The sequence below is a fragment of the Propithecus coquereli genome, unplaced genomic scaffold, assembly GCF_000956105.1.
Source record: "Propithecus coquereli isolate 6110/MARCELLA unplaced genomic scaffold, Pcoq_1.0 Scaffold212, whole genome shotgun sequence".
Lineage (NCBI taxonomy): Eukaryota > Metazoa > Chordata > Mammalia > Primates > Indriidae > Propithecus > Propithecus coquereli.
This window is the reverse complement of record NW_012146301.1, coordinates 1390306-1411127: the sequence shown is the minus strand read 5'-3', so window position 1 is coordinate 1411127 and position 20822 is coordinate 1390306. Positions and strand designations below refer to the sequence as shown.

The 20822-nt window shown below is 36.4% G+C and overlaps 1 protein-coding gene across 1 annotated transcript in view; it reads right to left on the bottom strand.

Annotated features, from left to right (window-relative positions):
* The window catches only part of UBAC2 (UBA domain containing 2), a 175336-nt gene that overhangs the window by 135815 nt on the left and 18699 nt on the right, over positions 1-20822 (bottom strand). Inside the window, exons 2-4 of the mRNA XM_012644452.1 lie at positions 10648-10775; positions 7653-7772; positions 7012-7121 (exon numbers count right to left, since the gene is read on the bottom strand). Of these exons, the coding sequence (XP_012499906.1) occupies positions 7012-7121; positions 7653-7772; positions 10648-10775 (358 nt within the window). The remainder of the gene's footprint in view (positions 1-7011; positions 7122-7652; positions 7773-10647; positions 10776-20822) is intronic.

The following is a 20822-nucleotide window of genomic DNA, read 5'->3' as shown; positions in this document are numbered from 1 at the left end:
GGAATCTTAACCTGAGATCCTGTTTTTACCCAATAATCCGAGTTCATGCCTATTACATAAGGTTTCTACTATATAGTGTAATACCACTCTCCAATACAGTTTGCTCTTCTTATGTGATTAAATATCACATTACAAAAGAGGTTAATTGATTTTTTTCCAGGCCATATTTTCATAGTATACTTATAAATATCACTGGTCAGGGACCTTGGATTCTTACCCTATAGACTTGCCATTTAATTTCTAATAGAGTAACAAATCAAGTAACTTCTTCATCTAAAAGAAAAGCAATTGAACTATAATCTATAAATCCCCTATTATTCCTAATATTATGGAAGTAAAATAAATGATTCAACTATAACTTCCTCTCTGATAAATCACCTTTATTACTCTCAACATGATCATCTCCTGATGGGACTTAGAACCAAATATATGTATTGGTTATAAATGGATTTCTAGAATTAACATGTGTAAATTCATATTATTTTAAAAGAGAAAAAAGTAAAAAACACAAAGGAATCTAATTGTAAAATAGCATTTTTGCCTAGAAGATACCTTAGATGATCTTCTAGTCTAATTCTTCTGTTTGAAATATAAAGAAACTGAGTTCTAAAGAGGTATGTGACTTGCTCAGCTGAAGAACCAGAACTAGAAACCAAATTCAGTTCTCTTTTTATGACAAACACCAATTTGTCAATAATAAAAAACAAACATGTTAACAGAATGTAAACATTCTCAGAACTACATCAGGTAAAGGAGTCAAGGTGCTACTAAGTTTCTCAACAAAGAGAAAAATACTTAAAGATTTTAGTTTGAATAGTTAAGATACTTTAATGGATATCTTTAACAAATAACTATTTCTAAAACGAGAAATAACTTCTGTATTTGATACACAGGCTTATGGTACACATAGATACAGTCAGACCCTACTCTGGATGTGTACAGATCAATCTACTCTTAAATTTATTAGATGGTAAGTTCTCTACAATAGCTTTTCTTGATAAGAAGAGTTTAGTCTAAGAGTACAACAAAAGACTGTTGGCACAAAATCAACAAAGTGAAATTAGGACATGGTTCTCACAATAAAAATGTAGATAATCTGAATTATAATTTAATTGTAGATAATTAAAAAGTTAAAAATAATTTAGCATTATAATCAAATACATTTTAACATTATACGTAAAAATTCAAAATCCCATTGTATTCTGGAGGGGTTTGATTCTGGAGCACAGTGTGAAATCTACACATAAATACTAACAATTAAAAAATAATAGGTTTATAAGGACAGATGCGTGACAGGCATGTGTTATTAGAAATGCCTAATACATATAACTTTTAATAACGGAGTTATCTTTAACTTTCAAAATCTAATGGTTACATTTTCTGAATGTAAATAATACTCATGAGCATCTATCATATGTCAGGTACAATTTCTAGGTAAAGCACTAGAAAAAGAGATGAATAGGTCTATGGTTCAATGGCCTTCCCTTATAGTCTGACTGGGGCTACACAGTAAACAAGACTAGCCCTTCAACATTATTGAGTGTAAGGCAATGAGTACATAAAGTGAAACTTCATTCTCCCTCAAAGAGCTAGCAGGTGGCATAGAAGGCACAGATAATGACCATGCAATGTATTAATAATAAATACTAACAGGAATATTAATAAATTTGTTATAGTACACATAGAAGGGCCAAAGGGCAAGAGGGAACAGAAAGTAAACCAAGTAGGCATGAGAATACAAATACGTAGCATGTTAAGAAAGGTGAATGACTGATGGGTGGTGGTCAGATGACCAGGGCTTTGAAGGGAAAAAAGAGCCAGGTGCAGTGGTGGTACCTGTAATCCCAGCTACTTGGGAGGCTGAGGTGGGAGGATTGCTCAAGCCCAGGAGTTCCTGGCCAGCCTGGGCAACAGAATGAGACTCCAGATCATTTATAGATAGACAGACAATAAAGGGAAAGAAGAAAACTAACATATGGAAGGGGTATGCGCTCACTGCTAGGAGCTTAGGAAACAGAACTTGAGAGAAATAACCTGCTCAAGATTTCATGTAACTACTGAGTAGCAGAGCTGCAATCTCAAAACTGGTCAGTCTGATGATAAAGAGCATGCCATTTCCACTATTCCAGACTGCCTTGATGGCACCTCGGAGAAGTCTGACCTTTATTCTGACAGAAAGGAGAATTTAAAGGTTTTTAAAAGGAGAATTGGCATGGTCAAGCCTGTATTTTAGAAAGATAACTTTTAAAGTTAATAAGACCCAGTGCCCTACCCCATTGACAAGAAAAGGGAAAGATTTCAAGCTTGGATGACTGAGTAGATGGAAATGCCATTAACTCAAAAATGAGGAGTACGGAAGGAGAAGGGGCAGAGAGTAGAGAGAGAGGAGAACAGAGGAGATGAGAGCTTCCAAACATGAGGAATTTTCTTTGAGTCTAGAAATCATTAGGAAATAAGACTCTAGAAAGATCAGGAGAGAGTAGTATGGATTGCAGACAGAGAGCCGGGAAACAGCAGATGTTCACTGGGGTTGAAGTCATGACAGCCCAAAGAAACCACTTGGAGTAAACTTGAGAAAAGGGCTGCACATAGTAACTAAGGTCAAAAAGGACCAGGAGAAACTGTATGGTGAGACTCAAGAGCAGGTTGTTTCATGAAATAAGGAGAGGTTAAAAGCATTTAATGTGCTACTGAAAGGTTAAACAGGATGACCAGTGTAGAAATTAGGTGGTTACTGGTGACCTTTACAAGAGAAGTCTCAATAGTGGTGGGCTTAAAAAAAAACAAACAGAGAAACAGAATTAAATGGGAACTGAAGAACTGCAGAGAGCGCAGATAAATTTGGCATTGACGGGAAAGAAAAAGATAACAAGATGTTATATTAAAAACAATGTGGCCAGGTGTGGTGACTCACACCTGTAATCCTAGCACTTTAGGAGGCTGAGGTGGGGAGGATCGCTTGAGTCCAGGAGTTTGAGACTGGCCTGGGCAATAGCAAGAACCCATCTCAACAAAAAGTAAAAAAAAAAAAAAAAACTTAGCCAGGCATGGAGGTGCGCGCCTATAGTCCCAGCTACTCAGGAGTCTGAGGCAGGAGGATCGCTTGAGCCCCTGGAGTTTGAGGTTGCAGTGAGGTATGATGACATTATCGCACTCTAGCCCTGGCAATATAGCGAGACCCTGAAAAACAACAAAACAACCCAAAAACATAGCTAGTTGTAAAGCACACTGATTTTAAAAAGAGAATAGCTTCTATTTGTTCTGTTGATTATTTCCTTGCTTGTGCAGTAGCTTTTTAATTTAATCAAGTCCCAGCTATTTATTTTTGTTGTTGCTGTGACTGCCACTGGGGTCTTCCTCATAAATTCTTCGCTTAGGCCGATATCTAGAAGAGTTTTTCCAATATTTTCTTTTAGAATTCTTATGGTTTCATGCCTTACATTTAAGTCCTTTAACCATCTTGATTTAATTTTTGTGAGTGGGGAGAGGTATGGATCCTGTTTCATTCTCCTGCATGTGGCTATCCAATTTTCCCAGCACCATTTATTGAATAGGGACTCTTTTCCCCAGTATATACTGTTGTCTGCTTTGTCAAAGATCAGTTGCTGTATGTGGATGGTTTTATAGCTGGGTTTTCTGTTTTGTTCCACTGGTCTATGTCTCTATTTTTGTGCCAATATCATGCTGTTTTGATTACTACAGCCTTGTAGTATAGCTTGAGGTCTCATAATGTGATGCCTCCAGATTTGTTCTTTTTGGTTAAGATTGCTTTGGCTATTTGGGTTCTTTTCTTGTTTCAAATGAAGTGTAGAATTATTTTTTCTAGATCTGTGAAATATGACATTGGTATTTTGATGGGGATTGCACTGAATCTGTAAATCACTTTGGGTAGTATGAAAATTTTATGTTGATTCTACTGATCCATGAGCATTGATATTTCTTTCCATTTATTTGTATCATCTGCAATTTCTTTCCTCAGTATTTTGTAGCTCTCTTTGTAGAGATCTTTCACCTCCTTGGTTAAGTATATTCCTAGGTATTTTATTTCCTTTAGTAGCAATTGTGAATGGTACTGAGTGTCTGATTTGACTCTCAGCTTGACTGTCACTAGTGTATAGGAATGCTACTGATTTGTGAAAATTGATTTTTGTGGCCTGAGACTTTGCCGAGTTTATTTCTCAACTCTAGGAGTCTCTTGGTGGAATCTTTGGGGTTTTCTAAAAATAAGATCATATTGTCTGCAAAAGTGATAGTTTGACCTCCTCTTTCCCGATTTGGGTACACTTAATCTACCTACAGAATGGGAGAAAATATTTGCAAGCTATACATCCTATAAAGGATCAATAACCAGAATCTACAAAGAACTCAAGCAAATGAGCAAGCAACAAATCAAACAACCCCATTAAAAAGTGGGCAAAAGACATGAACAGAAGCTTCTCAAAAGAAGATAGGCAAATGGCCAATAAACACATGAAAAAATGCTCAATGTCACCAATCATCAGTGACATGCAAATTAAAACCACAATGAGATATCACCTTACCCCAGTCAGAATGGCTTTTATTAAAAAGTCCAAAAACAATAGATGCTGGCACGGATGCAGAGAGAAAGGAACGCTTATACACTGTTGGTGGGATTGCAAATTAGTACAACCTCTATGGAAAACATATGGAGATTTCTAAAAGAATTAAAAGACAACCAACCAATTGATCCAGCAATCCCACTACTGGATTATTTACCCGAAGGAAAAGAAATGGTTTTATCAAAAAGAAACCTGCATTCGAATGTTTAATTCAGCACAATTCATAATTGCAAAGATGTGGAATCAACCCAAATGCCCATCAATTCATGAATGGATTAACAAAATGTGGTATATGTATACCATGGAATACTACTCAGTCATGAGGAAGGATGACTTAATGCCTTTTGCAACAACTTGGACAGAACTGGAGACCATTATCCTAAGTGAAGTATCTAAAGAATGGAAAAAAAAACACCACATATAATTACTATTAAATTGTAACTAACTGATGAGCACACATGTGCACAGAGGGAAGTAAAACTTAATGGAAATCAAGCTGGGGTGGGGTGGGGAGTGGGGATGACAGCAAAAAACTACCTAATTGGTACAATGTACATTATCTGGGTGACAGGCACACTTTTTACTCTGATTCGAGCATTACAAAAGTGATTCATGTGACCAAAAACATTTGTAACCCTGTAATACTTTGAAATTAAAAAAAGTAAAAATTTGTATCAACCCCCCCAAAAAAAGAGAAGAGTTTCTTCTCTTTCTTCAGTTTTTGAAGCTTTGCTATCATCAATATAATATACATTTACAAAATACAAAGTTTACTTGTTGAAGATTTATGTTCCAAGAAGTCATGTTTGAGAAAGCATGAAGATTTTAAAAAGTCATACTGCATACTATAACGTTCTGTGACTTAAGGAAGAGAAATATATTCTTATTCAGGAGATGCCTCAATTAACATTCATATTGTCTTTCAAGGGAGATACTACAACTTTTGAATTTATTCAAGTTTGCAACTCTCACTACAAACTAAGATTTAAATAGTTAAATGACTTCCCTCTCTTAAGAATAAGTAAAAATACTCCCATCAACTTCAAAATTGAATCAATCTTCTTTTTATGTACCAGGTAATAGGATTCCATAATGAAATAAATGAAGATTCTGCTGTCATTCAACTCTATGTGCATCAGAAGTATCATCAGATGAGAGGACAATGTAAATAAGAATTAAAGTTATGTTAAGAATTAAAGTTATGTTACTGTCCATCCCCAAAATTTACTCAAACACAAACACACATACCTTCCATAACACAGTAGGCCTTACAGAGAACCAGAAAGTACTGGCCTGAATGAGAAATGTTTTGGGAAAAACTGATAATGTAGTAACACTGCTTCTTTTCTCAATCAACATGGAATCATACCCAATGGCTACACTATGTATTTTCCACAATAAGAGAATAGTCCACTTAAACTTCTCAGTGTACTTACAGTTACCACCCGTGACACTCAATAAAAATTGCATGATTGTTATGACACAGAACTTTACCTGTCTCCATTCAAATATTATTCAAAATCATACATTATTAAAACTGCTAAAGGTTGACATTCACGGATATTCATGCCAACTATAATACAGCAAATCCCACGAAGGGCACCTATACTGTAAACATTAACAACGTAAGTGTGAAAGCTATTAGAACACCAATTATATTTTTTAAATAGAGATCCAAAGTGAATTTGAATCAAGATACATACAATAGCCTAATCGTTCTCAAAAACACATATTTAAAATTAAAACAAGACTGGAAGTTAGTCCACAGAATTTTAAATATCCAGTAACTATATTTCACACTATCTCCCAGATACTTAACTGAGAGATGCTTTTAAGGTCATTTATATATGCTAACAAATCTGTTCCTAGATACTAGTTATTTCATACACTAATATATATTGTTTTTTTTTTAAAAAAAAGATCAACACCACAATATGAAACTATAAACACTCTGAGTGAGGTTGGCCATTGCAGGTTGTCTACAAAGTTATCACCTATACTGACTTTGTTTTATGTTTGGTGAAGTATATAAAGCGGTATCACCTTTAAAAAAAAAACCTCCTTCCTCAGAAACTTAACTTCAAATAAATTTATTTTGTTTCCTAATCTAATTAAATTTGTATTTTTCTGTTTAATTAGATCATAAAATTGCACAAATTTCATTACAAAAACATTTAAAACTAATTCTAGCTTTAAGTGCAGAATAGAAAAATTTATTAAAAATTCTCTAAAACATGGAATTTCAAAGCTAAAAATAACTTGATTCTGTTTCAAGAACATAATGAAAATACAGGTATACACTGGATTTTTTTTACATATAAAATCAATTTTACTATATATAAAAGTTTAAAATAGTCTGACTTTCGTGCATAAAAACATTTTAAATCAGATTTAAATATTTCTAAATTGTCAATCTTTAACAGTTACTTACAATCCTGAAGGCAAATTACTGGCTGCAGTGATACCAAATGAATAGTGCATCATTTCAACAAGGATAAAGTCAAACAAGGCTGACAAAACCCAGGAACCCAGCAAAAAGGACTAAAAAACAAAACAGGAAAAAAATTATAGAGATATGTCTCCTAAAAATAAACTAACATCTACTCAGTTACAACCAGCTCAGGTATATACATATTTTAAAAGTTATTTGTTTCTATTAAGACAGACTTTTCAAAATTAAGGAGTAAACCCATATTGTTCAAATGCATTTAACTTCCACAATTTCTAAGTATGTTGAAGCAATGATATTTATAGCAAGATATATTTTAATAAGTAACACACAAATGACTAAGCAAAATAAGTGATTATAATTTTATTAAAGTTAAAGTCCTAATTAAAATTTTTATTATCTATTCACACCTAATATTATCTATTATCATTATTATTTGATTATGCTAATGGCTTAAATTTAAAAATTTTCTTTGGTTAATGTGCATGCTTCAAATCAGATACAGGATCATGTAACTAAAAAGATAATTATAAATAATAATACCATGTTTAACAAAATAAAACCTAATTAACAATTTTTTTTCTGTAACCTAAGTACCAAAGGCAGAATACATAAAGACTTACTGCAAATTTTCTGCTTCCATATCTTCTTTCAAATATCCTAAAATTATAAATAAGCAGACTACTGCAGAAAGTATCTTTCAAATCAAGGCAAATTATTCTTCCACATATCAACCTCCAAATCTAGATGGGGATTTAAAAAAGAACAATAAATAAGAGTAAGATTTGTTCAGGTCTCTTCCTTAGCAAATTTATTATGTTCACTTTATTTTATTTATGTTCACTTTATTCACTGTCTATTTTTTATAATCTAATTTAAGCAAAAGCATAATGCACACACAAAAGGAAAACTAAAATGTGTTCACTAAGAAATGAGCTCAATTTTCTCATACTAAAAAGTTCTTCCAACAATAGCACAAGGGTACTTAAAATAGTTTTGCTTATTATGAGAAAATACATTCTCATTAAAATAACAGAAAACTTCTTGTAAAAAATTTTAGGACTATTTTTAGTGAGATAAAAAATTATATACATAAGCTGGAATGAAAAGCTAATAAATGTTCACTTTTATGCTACTGAATAAAACAGTTGTAACTGAAAAACAATTTAGGTATAAATTAAAAAATATATATTTCTGAGCTTAATTTTAATGATCAACTTACTTCACGGTAACTATGTACAAGGTAATTTATGGCAATTGCTGCTACATATGTCCAGGTTTGAAATATTAGCTAATTTAAATCATTAGTAACTATTAGTTTATTCAAATCATTATTTTACCCAATGTTTGGTTGGGTGAAGAACATATATGGAAATATACAAATAATAAAGAGCTACTCAAAGGTCTATTTTGAGTCCTCTTAAACATTTTTCAGATTTTTAAAGATAATGACATTTGCAAAACATTCTGATTTTCTTTCCCCATCACAATTACCTTATGAGATAGGTAAAACATATTAATCCTATCTTTTCCATGGATTTTTGTGTGGTAAAATAGACATAAGATAAAATTTACTATTTTACTATTTTAAGTGTAAAACTCAGAGGTATTAAGAACACTGGCAAGGCTGTGCAACCATCACCACTATCCATTTCCAGAACTTTTTCATTATTCTAGACAGAAACTTTGTACCCATTAAACTCCCCATTTCCTCCCCACCTAGTCCTCAGTAAACACTATTCTACTTTATGTCTCTATGAATTTGCTTATTCTAGATACATGATGTAAGTGGAATCACATATTTGTCTTTGTGTCTGGCTTATTTCACTTTGCATAATGTTTTCAAGATTCATGCATGTAGCAATCTCATTCTCTTTTATGGCTGAATAATATTCCATGGTGTATATATACCATATTTTGTTTATCTATTTTTCTGTTGATAGACATTTGGGTTGTTTCCACCTTTTGGCTATTGTGCATAATGCTGCTGTGAACATTGGTAATATTAACCCTAACTTAAGACAAGAAAAAAGAGGCACAGAGAAAGAATTTTATTTGTCTAAAGTGATACAACCTGTGCTCTTGTCAACAGCAATAATAACAAGTGAGAAAATTGACTATACTCAACTATCTCTACTTCAGGCAAGACATCGAGCATTGTCTTTGTCATGAGTGTACTCCAAAATATGAGGGCACTGGACTGGTTCAGGCATGGCCACTGGAGTTCATTTCCCCTCCCAACCTAGCTGAACTGGGGTGGCTGTCTGCAAGCCTGTGTTGAGGACACAGCTTGGTTCAAGGAGAAGCAGCAGCATGATCAGTTAGGAACGATCAACATGGGCACACTTGTGTCTCACAGGTGGCATCTCCAAACTAACTCTCTTTCCTCCCTCAGAAATTCCATGACTCTGCACCAGAGTCACGCTAAAACTTTAGGTTGCATTTACTACTATCAATATGATCAAATAATAAAGTATACACGAGAACACCTAGGAAACTGTCAAGTACTTCACAAATGTAAGATGATGATGACTATCATCTTTGCAGAACAGCAGATTCAAAAACAATGAAAGGCAGCCCTAAGTCCCTTATCCCCACATTTACTATTAAAATGAAAACACTCAGGGCAAGCCTGAGAGCCACTAGGAAAATCTGGGGATTAAGAAAATTAAGACTTTATGATTCCTAAAATATAACAAATTGCATTGATGCAACCCCATTTGTTTTTTGTTTTTTCAGTTAATGACAAAACTGGTAGCTATAGTTTTAAATAATTTATGTGTTATAACCATGCTCAAGGACACAAAGACTCGATAAAAGAATAAACAACAATTGCATTATAGCAAGTGAAATAATATAGAAGCTATACTGTATTCTGACAGAAAGCAGTAATATGGATAAAAGTCTCAAAGCCCTTCACAGGGATTTGGTGAAGCCAATCTGAGCAATGGTGTTAATTACATCAAGAGAAGGTGTCAGTGTTCAAGAAACAGATTATTGAGCTTAAAATGGCTAATCCAATGTTCAGCAAATAAAGGGTGGCATGTCGTACACCGGAATTTGCACTAACACTCCAACTCACAGACAAGACCCCAGCACCAGCATTTTCACTGACATCAGTCCAGAAACCTTGAAAGCCACAGAGTTCTGCTCTTTTCCATAGCAAAAACTCAAGAGAAATTTCCTACTTGGTTTAACCACCACTATAGAAGTGATCACAAATTTAAGACCTGTTACAGCTAAAAGAGCTTAGATCCTCTAATCAAATATTCAAACTAAGATAAGCTTTTGGAAAAGCTAAGTATGCATCTGAGCATAAAAAAATATTTAATGTTCTTTTTAATTCCCTTGAAGTTATAAATTGCATGTCCATGAGTAAAAAGTGAAACTGAAAACAGATGTGCCTAATAATAGGCAATACTGCAATTATTTCATTACAAATCTGCTTTACGAAAACACCAATAAACACAAATAGAAAATCTACTTATTAACAGAATATTAATAAACAGTATTTCTTACAAACTTAGTAGTTTTGAGGGACTAACAGCAGGAAGAAAAGGCAAATCTAGAAAAAGATCTGCCTTCTCTCTTCCCAGAGGACAATGCTGCAGAGCTCACCTGGAAGTCGTGCTTGACCGCGTGAAGGTCATACACAAAGAACTTCTGACAGTGAGGCAGGAGGAGGGCCAGCAGGAGGGACAGGGCACTGGGGACCAGCAGAAGACTCTTCGACAGAGGTGCCTTGTCTGGAGGGAAAGAGGAACCCACTTTCAGAATGACTGTTCCTAGGACTTAAAACCACATGGGTGAAAAACAAGAGAATTCACTTCTTTTAAAAAAGAATGAAGGCAAAGTCCAGAAACACTGTAGTTCTCTACCTAACATATATTTTCAAAACATCTATCTGAAGGAGCGATCAACGGACACTGGAAAACAAGTATGATTCACTGGCGGGGGCTTGTCAGTTGGCTCTTAAATGAGACTGAATCAAGTTTCTCGCCAGCGACTTCTATAGAATACCTTTCAGAAAATGATTACCCAGCAGTGTAAAGGGAAAAATATGTTTTCCATCAAATTGACCAGTTAGCTCCTGAGTGCGTGACATTCATATCCATAAAGACATTTGGTTTTTTAAATTTATTTTTATTGATACGTATTACATGGACATATTTTAGGGGTACATGTAATAATTTCATACATTCATATAATCACATCAGGATAGCTGGGATATCCATCACCTTAAATATCTTTTCTTTATGCTAGAAACATTCTAATTATTCTCTTCTAGCTATTTTGAAACGTACAACTGATTAGTGTTAACTGTAGTCACCCTACTGATCTACTGAACACCAGGTCTTATTTTTTCTAAGTATTAAATCTACATAGTATTAAATATTAATACTAATTAAGTATTAAATATATGTACAAATGTATGTTTATATACATTTATATATTTATATACATTTGTACCCATTAATCAAGTCCTCTTCATTCCCCTCTCCCTCCCACCTTTCCCAGCCTCTTGTAACCACCAAAATACTCTTTATCTTCATGAGATCCACTTTTTCAGCTCCCACTTATGAATCAGAACATGCAATATTTGTCTGTCTATGCTTGGCTTTTTCACTTAATATAATGACCCCTAGTTCCATCCATGTTGCTACAAATGACAGGATTATTTTGTATGGATGAATAATATTCCATTGTGTTTGTGTGTATACACATACACACATACACACACATTTTCTTTACACATTCATCCACTGATGGACACTTAAGTTGATTCCATATTTTGCCTAATGTGAACAGTGAATAGTGTTGAAATGAACCTGAGAGTGCAGATACCTCTTCAGTATATTGATTTCCTTTCTTTTGGATATATACCCAGTAGTGGGATTGCTGGATCATATGGTAGTTCTATTTTTAGTTTTCTGAGGAGCCTCCATACTGTTCTTCATGGTGGCTGTACTAATTTACATTGCCAACAACAGTGTAAGAGGGTTTCCCTTTCTCTACATCCTCATCAGCACCTGTTATCCCTTTTTGATAAAAGCCATTCTAATGAGGGTGAGATAATATCTCATTGTGGTGGTGATTTGCATTTCTCTGATGATGAGTGATGTTGAGCATTTTCTCTCATTCCTGTTGGACATTTGTATGTCTTCTTCTGAGAAATGTCTATTCAGATCTTTTGACCATTTTTTTAATTGAATGATTTGTTTTTATGCTATTGAGTTGTTTGAGCTCCTTATAAATTCTGGTTATTAATTCCTTATCAGATGGATAGATGACAAATATTTTCTCCCATTTGGTTAGTTGTCTCTTCATTTTGTTGATTGTTTCCTCTGCTGTGCAGAAGCTTTTTAGCTTGATGTAGTCCCATTTGTCAATTTTTGCTTTGGCTGCCTGTGCTTTTGAGGTCTAATATAAAAAATCTTTGTCCAGACCAATGTCCTGGAGTGTTTCTCCAACATTTTTTTCTAATATTTCCATAGTTTCAGGTCTTAGATTTAAGTCCTTTAATCCATTTTGATTTGACTTTCGTATAGGGTGAGAGGTAGGGGTCTAGTTTAACTCTATTGCATATGGTTATCCAGTTTTCCCAGCACCATTTATTGAAGAGACTGTCCTTTCCCCATTGTATGTTCTTGGGACCCTTGTCAAAAATGAGTTGGCTTTAAATGCTTGGATTTATATCTGGGTCCTTCATTCTGTTCCGTTGGTCTATGCATCTGTTTTTATGCCAGTACCAAACTGATTTGATTACTGTAGCTTTGTAGTATATTTTGAAATCAGGTAGTGTGAGGCCTCCAGCTGTGTTCTTTTTGATCAGGATTACTTTGGCTATTTTGGGTCTTTTGTGGTTCCATATAAATTCTAGGATCGTTTTTTCTATTTCTATCAAGAACATCATGGTATTTTGATAGGGATAGCACTGAATCTGTAAATTGCTTTAACAATATTAACTCCTTCAATCCATGAGCATGGAATATCCTTTCATTTTCTTGTGTCCTCTTCAGTTGCCTTCATCAGTGTTTTATAGTTTTCCTTGTATAGATCATTCACATCTTTGATTAAACTGATTCCTAGGTATATTATAAATTAAAAAAAAAACCTCAAAAGAGGTTAAAAGTGTTACTGCTTACTGCAGTAGACTCCTGAAATTTTCCACTATGAGTACCATTGGAGCTGGAGTCAGTTTTCAGGAGAGCCTGCTGTGACCTTTGCCTTGTACCAAAAGCAGTCACATTCTTCTTGCTCCTTGATCTAGTCACTTACACATAAGTATGATATAATTATACCATCAAGGATATTTGGGATATTTTAGAAACAGTATAAATCTCTTCTCTCTTCATTCTGATATGAGAGAAAGAAAATAAGCAAATTATGTTTTCTTCCAGCTCTTCATTTTTATCCCCAACAGAGAAAATGTCAGTTTTTCCCTAATTGGGAACATGCCTTCCAAGTATGTCATTCAATCAAAACGTACGTTCTTGTGAGACATCTAGGTGGCCTCTCCTCTCCCTCCTGGTCTTCCTCAGTTCCACTTTTGTGTTTTCATGCCTTCTTCTCTCACAGACACTGCAAACAAGCCCCTGAAGCTATGTGTTGAGCTAACCCATGGGGCAGGACAAGGGCTGGGGGTGGGGGGAAGGCCCTGGAGCCCATAAGACATGGGTTTGAGCCCTCATTTTGACACTTACTCATGCTTGTCCTTGGATACAGAATCTGACCTAATTCTCAGGGCTATGCTAAGAAGAAGGTGAGGTAAGTAAGGCATGTAGAAATGGCTAGCCCAATGCCCAGCCCATGATGGGAGCTCAGAAAAATAAAGTGAATCTAAATCTAGGAAAACCACTGAAATAACATGCTTTCCTTGGAAATAACTGCCTTATATTCATGTATCAAATGACTACTATTGAGAACTCAAGTGGTACCAGCAGATTTGGTTACAAAAGCATGGCTGAGATTTCCATAAAAGAATGAAACACTCAAGCTTAATCAAAACCTAAAATACTTTTTTTCTCTTTAATATCACTATTTTCTCCCATCCTCTTATTATAAAAAATTTTACACGTAAAGAAAAGTGTGGTTTTAACTTCTCCTGATGATCTTTGCCTGAATCAAAACTTATACTGGGGGGTTACATAATGGTAATTTTGATAATTCTATCATTACTTTTATATTTATTAGCTGGCATTTTCATGTGAAAAATTTCTTGTGTTCATTCTTCTTTTATTTGGGTATCACTCTATACTCACAGGTTTTTACTTATTCAATGTGTTACAATCAGTTACAGTCATCTTTTTCTTCTTTTTTCAATAATGTTCAAACTGTCCCAGTGGGAGCCCTTGAACAACCTTGACCCTGTACCTCTTGCTCTGGCCACCCTATCTACCCATTCATCTTGGAGCACTTCGTGGCTCTTAGATTCACCTGTACTCTCCCTGTTCCAGATCTAGAATTTCTCTAAGGAGCCCTGTTAGAGAATGTTGGGAAATGGTCTTTAGAAACCAAATCTGGGCAGTAGATGTGCTCAGTGTAATTTTGGGTGTCACTGCTTCTACCTCTCTCAGAGCTAGAAAACATTTTGTGAAATCACAATTCATAATGATATTTCCAATTCAAATCTAACGATTTAACACTACAAGACTTTTTGTTAAGCTCTTTGCATTTTTGTCTTTTCTCTCTTAAATATTAATATTTACCTGTTTGCTTTATCCTAGATTACACATAAAATAATTTTAATATTACAATATTAGTATCATTACAAACAATTAACTGCTTTTTAAGCCCATTGGGCAAAGTTTAAGATATCTTTGAATCTTTGAAGGTGTTTTTTTCCTTTTTGTCCTTAGAAAATGTATACATATATATCTCTCTACTAAGGATGGACAGTCTTGTGTTAAAAAGCTACTTGAAATAATTCTTTTCTCTGTGTGATTATGACACACAGATTTATTTGTTTACATTCAATGTTAGTGTTTGCTTTTTTCCCTTTTTAATTTTTTGAATATGTAAAATATTTACATTGTTCAAAACCTAAAACTATGAAAAACAAATGTTTTCTTACACTTCAGTTTCTTGCCCCCTCTATCCCATTCCTCCTACCCCACCCAAGCAGATATGTACATTTCTGTTAGTTTCCAGTTTATCTCCCAGTTTTCTTTTTGAAAAAATTAGTAACATGTATTAACACATATAAATACACACAAAGACACACTACAAAAATACATATATGGGCAGTTCCTCATTTCCACACAGCTCGGATATGCAAGACTTCAGTTACCATGATTTAGTAAAACATCACCAGTCTCCCGACAACATGGTTTGAATTTCAGTTATCACAGTATATGAACTGTGAATTATTGCATAAAGTACAAATTTTGCTGCTAGCTTTTCAGTACATAAATCACTATGTCAATAAGACATGCATATGATCAGTGACCAATCAAGTTACTTCTTTCAAAGTTTGTCAGTAACTGGTCAATTCATACACAGACAGCAAAGTCTTTGTCTCCCAGTGATAAATCCATACGACATTTTACAAAAATAGATCAAAAGAAGGAACTAGTCAATAAAGGTGAAAGTACAGCAAAGAAACGCAAGGCAATGCTGGAAGTGAAATGTCTTAAATGTAAGAGGGTTAAAGAAGACATAGAGAACCACAGGAATGCTAACACTGCCACCATTCAAGAGACTCCATATGTACAGCCAGAGAAACTTACTGAAGCCAAACTTATCAACAGAAATGAGGAAAGTGGTTGTGGTAGGTAGAATACTGACCCCCAAGGATGTCCACATCCTAATCCTCAGAACCTGTGATTATGTTAGGTTCCATGGCAAAGGAGAGTTAAGGTTGCAGATGGAACTGAGGTTGCTAATCAGATGTCCTCGAGATGAGGACATTATCCAGGATATCCAGCTGGATCCAGTGTAATCACAAGGATTTCATAAGTGAAAGCAGAGGCAGGAGACTGAGTTTCAGAGTGATATTACATGAGAGAGAGTCCACCAGCATCCCTGGCTTTGAAGATGGAGCTAGGCTGGCCATGAACCAAGAGTTGTGGGCAGCCTCAGAAAGCTGGAAAAGACAAGGAAACAGATTCCTCCACAAGAAACGCAGCCCCACCTTGATCTTATCACACGGAGATCCATTTTGGACTTCTGGCCTCCAGAACAGATAATAATTGGTGTTGTTTTAAACCATCTAGTTTGTGATAAATTTGGTACAGCAGCAACAGGAGACTAAAACAATGATTGTGATGTCCCAGAGGAAGTGACGCAAAAATCTACACATCAAGGAAACTCTCAGAAATATTGGAAAGGTACATGACGATTCACGAGGTATAAAAAAGATACTCCCCATATTATAAGTTATACAAGAAGAAAGCAAACCGTATTCAAATTACTCTTGATAAGGTTTTTACAAAGAAATAAAACACTAATTCTCAATGTATCTCATGTCTCTAATTACAGCGTACTAAATGTTAGTTTTCCTATTTTTTTATTTCCCTATACATTTATAACGATATATTTATAAGACAATTTTTATACTTTTAACAAAATATTATTTCAACAAAGATTTTTAAAGGTCACAGAAAAATCCAAATTTTCCCCATTGATTATTAAAATAGCTTGGCCTGGTTTCAGCTTGCACATTTTTATGGTCCTGCATTACCTTGCAAAGCAAGGACTACGTGTGTGTGTATGTGTGTGTGTATTCTTCTTTCCTAAAACAATGCTTTTGTGTGTGTGTGTGTGTGTGTGTGTGTGTGTGTGTATTCTTCTTTCCTAAAACAATGCTTCAAGTTGTCACTTTTCTATGACCTCCAAGCTCAAATGACAACTCCTAGGCCATAGATCTCCAGACCTCCACACTCTGGGCCTCCTGACTCTCCAAGACCTCTCACTATTCTGTTCTTAGGATCCTTTGCTCCAGCCAAACCACACACTTCATTACCTCCTGAACACAGTGGTTTCTGTTCCAGTGCTTTTGGAAAAATCTTTCCAGATTTAAAACCCCAAATATCACCAATACCTTCCTTAGGAGCAGATGTCAATCTTCCTCATCTCCATCTTACACAGCTTTCAAATTATAGCTCAGTTTCCACTTTCCTCCATCAGCCTGAGCGAACCATTTCAACTTACAGGGCTTCTCCCTCACCCTGTACCCTTTTTCCCACACACTACTGCCAACAGTCAGAGTTCTGTACAGTTCTGCCTTCCAACTACACTAAGGCTTCCTAAAGGGAGGCCACATGCCTTACTCTTCTCTACATCCACCATAAAGCCTCACACAGCCATGTGCACAGAGGAAATGCTCAGATCATCCACAGGCAAGACCACAGAAAGGTATCACTGACGGGGACATTCTCAGGTTCTGTGAGGCACATGTTAATCTTATTCACAAGAAATTCCCTGGGGGTGAATTTACTAGTTACAGTTGATATTGTGGTTACTGTGTTTGTTCAAGCATATAAAAATAGCCCAACTATTTCCTCTCTGGTAAGGTCCTGCAAGCACCTAAACTGGAACCATTAGTAGAGTGGTTGCACACTCTCTTCCTGACCAGAATGCAATGAAGGCTCCACGGAATCTAAGACCTCACAGAGCTCCCCACCGTCCAGTACCTCAGAAGCAGAGGAGAGCACCATGGCTATGAACTTGACCAACCTAAATTCTATCTTGAGCAATTTAAGCCTCAGTTTTCCTCATCTGTAAAATGGGGATGAAAGCCTACCTTGGAAGTGTTATGAGAAGAAAGTGAAATAAAGAATGTAGGAAAAACTGTTCCTACCACCAGCACCCACTGCAATACCCCAGGAGAGTGGGGTTACCTCATTAAAGGCAAACTCCCTATTATTCTGACAGGACCGAAGATGGAGCAGGGCTGATGTAGGTGCACCTTGAAGGGGCAGCTCAGATCACGTTTCCTTCTTTCAACTTGGGTTTCCACCTGTCCTTGTGAAATAGGCCCCGTCATTCCTATCTCTTCCTTGCCAGCTCCTGAGGAACTCACCATTGCCGGAGAAATTTACACAGCTGAGCTTCAGACTTCACTGTCAATGCATGGTCTCAGGGGCTCAAACTGACCCCCTCCAGTGACCAGCAACTCCACTGCTTTCTCTAGGAAGTCTGCTCTCCAACTTCCTATCTCATACCATCTCCTCCTCTCTCCTCAAACCTCCCCACTTCACACTCCCAACTTGGTTACATGTCACCAAATGAATAAGTGAATGATTTGCTTCGGTATTCCCAATCCTTCTCTAAGTATTAATAGCACCTACAATATACCACGCATTTTTCTAGGCCCTGGGGTACAGCAGTAAATGATCGACAAGGTACCCTATCCTTGTGGTGTTTACAGTCTAGACAGGAGAGAAAAGAAAATAAACAAAACAAGGTAGATATACACATTATGTCAGCTAGAAATAAATGTTACAGCAAAATTAAGCAGGGCAAAGAAAGCCTGGGGCTGTGTTACCCACCATGTATTTCTTGTTCTCTTCTCAGACACATAGTAGGACTGCTACCCATCCTCCATCCCCAACTGAAGTTAGGTATGGCAATGTGACTTGCTTTGGCTGAGCAAATGAAAGATGTCACTTTCAGGCACTCACTTTAAGAGCCAGTGAATCATTCTTGCTCTTTACAACTGCCAATGCACAAGATGGTGGCTACCCTAACCCCCAGAGCTAAAGACAATGTGGAACAGACCCCCTCCTACATAACTTGCAATGGAGATGGAACATGAGCAACAAGCAAACCATGTGTTTTAGGCTCTGATATTTTGGAGTTGTTTGCTACTGTGGTATAACTGAGCCCATCCTGGCCACAGGGTAGAAAGGAGTGCTGGTGGTGAAGGCGGGCTGCCATCTCATCTAGGGTGGTTAGGGAAGAACCTTCTGATAAGGTGAGATTTGAGCAGAGACATGAGGATGTGGGCCTTGTAGTTATCCAGCAGAAGAGAGTTCCTGGCAGAGGAAAACGCAAGTACCAATGGTTTGAGAAAGGAACATGCTCGATATGATTAAGACACCGTAAGGCTGCCAGTGCAGCTAAAAGCAGAATGTGCACAAGACAAACAAGTGGGATATAGGCTAAAGAAGTGAGGGAGCAAACAGTGTAGGGCCCTCTAGGCCTCTATAAGGACTTTAACCTCTCCTAAGTGTGACAGATGCTTTGGGGCTTCAAGTAGAGAAATAACATGATCAAACATGTTTTTAAATGATCGCTTTGGCTGCTAAATTGAGAAGAGGTCACAGGAAGCAAGGCAAGAGCAGAAGAGAGAAGACCAGTTAGGAGGCTGTTAGGATAACCCAGGCAAGACATGATGACGCCTGACCAGGGAGGTTTAGGTGGAGATGATGAGGGAGATCAGAATTGGGGTATGTTTTGAAGGTCCAGGAGGCAGGATTTGCTGACTGGGCGTAAAGTATGGGCAAATGGAGACAACAAGAATGGCACCGAGTCTTGTTCTGAGCAACTGGAAGAATCACTGCCAGTTACTGAGATGGCCCTTACTGAGATGTCACACTGAGATGTTTGTGACAAACGTGAATCAACACACTGCCTCCTTCAGGGACAGAGTCCCTGAAAATACATGAAAAAATATCATGTGAACTAAACATGCGCTCTGCGCAAACATCACCTTATCCTTTGTCCTGAATTATTTTTTTCATAGCACTTAACAGCAGACTTAATAGTGATTCACGAAATTCATCAAATCTGACTCAAACTGATTATACAATACAACTTATTTTCAGTGCCACCAAAAAAGAAAAAAACATTGCCAAATACAATTCTAAGATGTCAACAATTATAAGGCACACTTCAATTTTAAAAACATCGTAGAACCAGGGCATTTTAGTATCAAGGAAATAAGTTTCTTTGTGTACTGCCCAGCCCGCCACCTTCAGTCTCCATTAGAATATAAGCTTCGTAAGGCCAGCAACTTTGGATGCTCACTGTTGTAGTATCCCTTGTGCCTATAACAGGACCCAGCCCATAAAGGCAGTCAAGAAGTGTTTGTTAAATGAAAGGTGACTGATGTATAAGAGGTATTCAAATACTTACTAGTGAGAGTAGCCCAGTGTCCACTGGCAGATGAATGGACAAAGGGGTAAGCAAAATGTGGTATATACATCAACGGAATTTAATTCAGTCTTAAAAAGGAAGGAAATTCTGACACGCAACAACATGAATGAACATTGAGGACATTATGCTGAGTGAAATAAACCAGTCACAAAAAGACAAATACATGATTCCACTTACATAAGGTACCTAGAGTAGTGAAATACATAGAAAGTAGAATGATGGTAGAGGCAGGAGTGAGGAAGGAATGAAAAGTTGTTTAATGGGTACAGTTTCAACTTTGCAAGATGAAAAGAGTTCTGGAGATCGGTTGCACAATAACATGAATGCACTTAATACTACTGAAATGTACACTTAAAAATAGTTAATACTGTAAATTTTATATTAGGTATATTTTACAATTAAAAATTAAAACTAGGCCGGGCGCGGTGGCTCACGCCTGTAATCCTAGCACTCTGGGAGGCCGAGGCGGGCGGATCGTTCTGAGCTCAGGAGTTTGAGACCAGTCTGAGCAAGAGCGAGACCCCGTCTCTACCAAAAAATGGAAAGAAATTAACTGGACAGATAAAAATATATGTAGAAAAAATTAGCCGGGCATGGTGGCGCGTGCCTGTGGTCCCAGCTACTCGGGAGGCTGAGACAGTAGAATTGCTTGAGCCCAGGAGTTTGAGGTTGCTGTGAGCTAGGCTGACGCC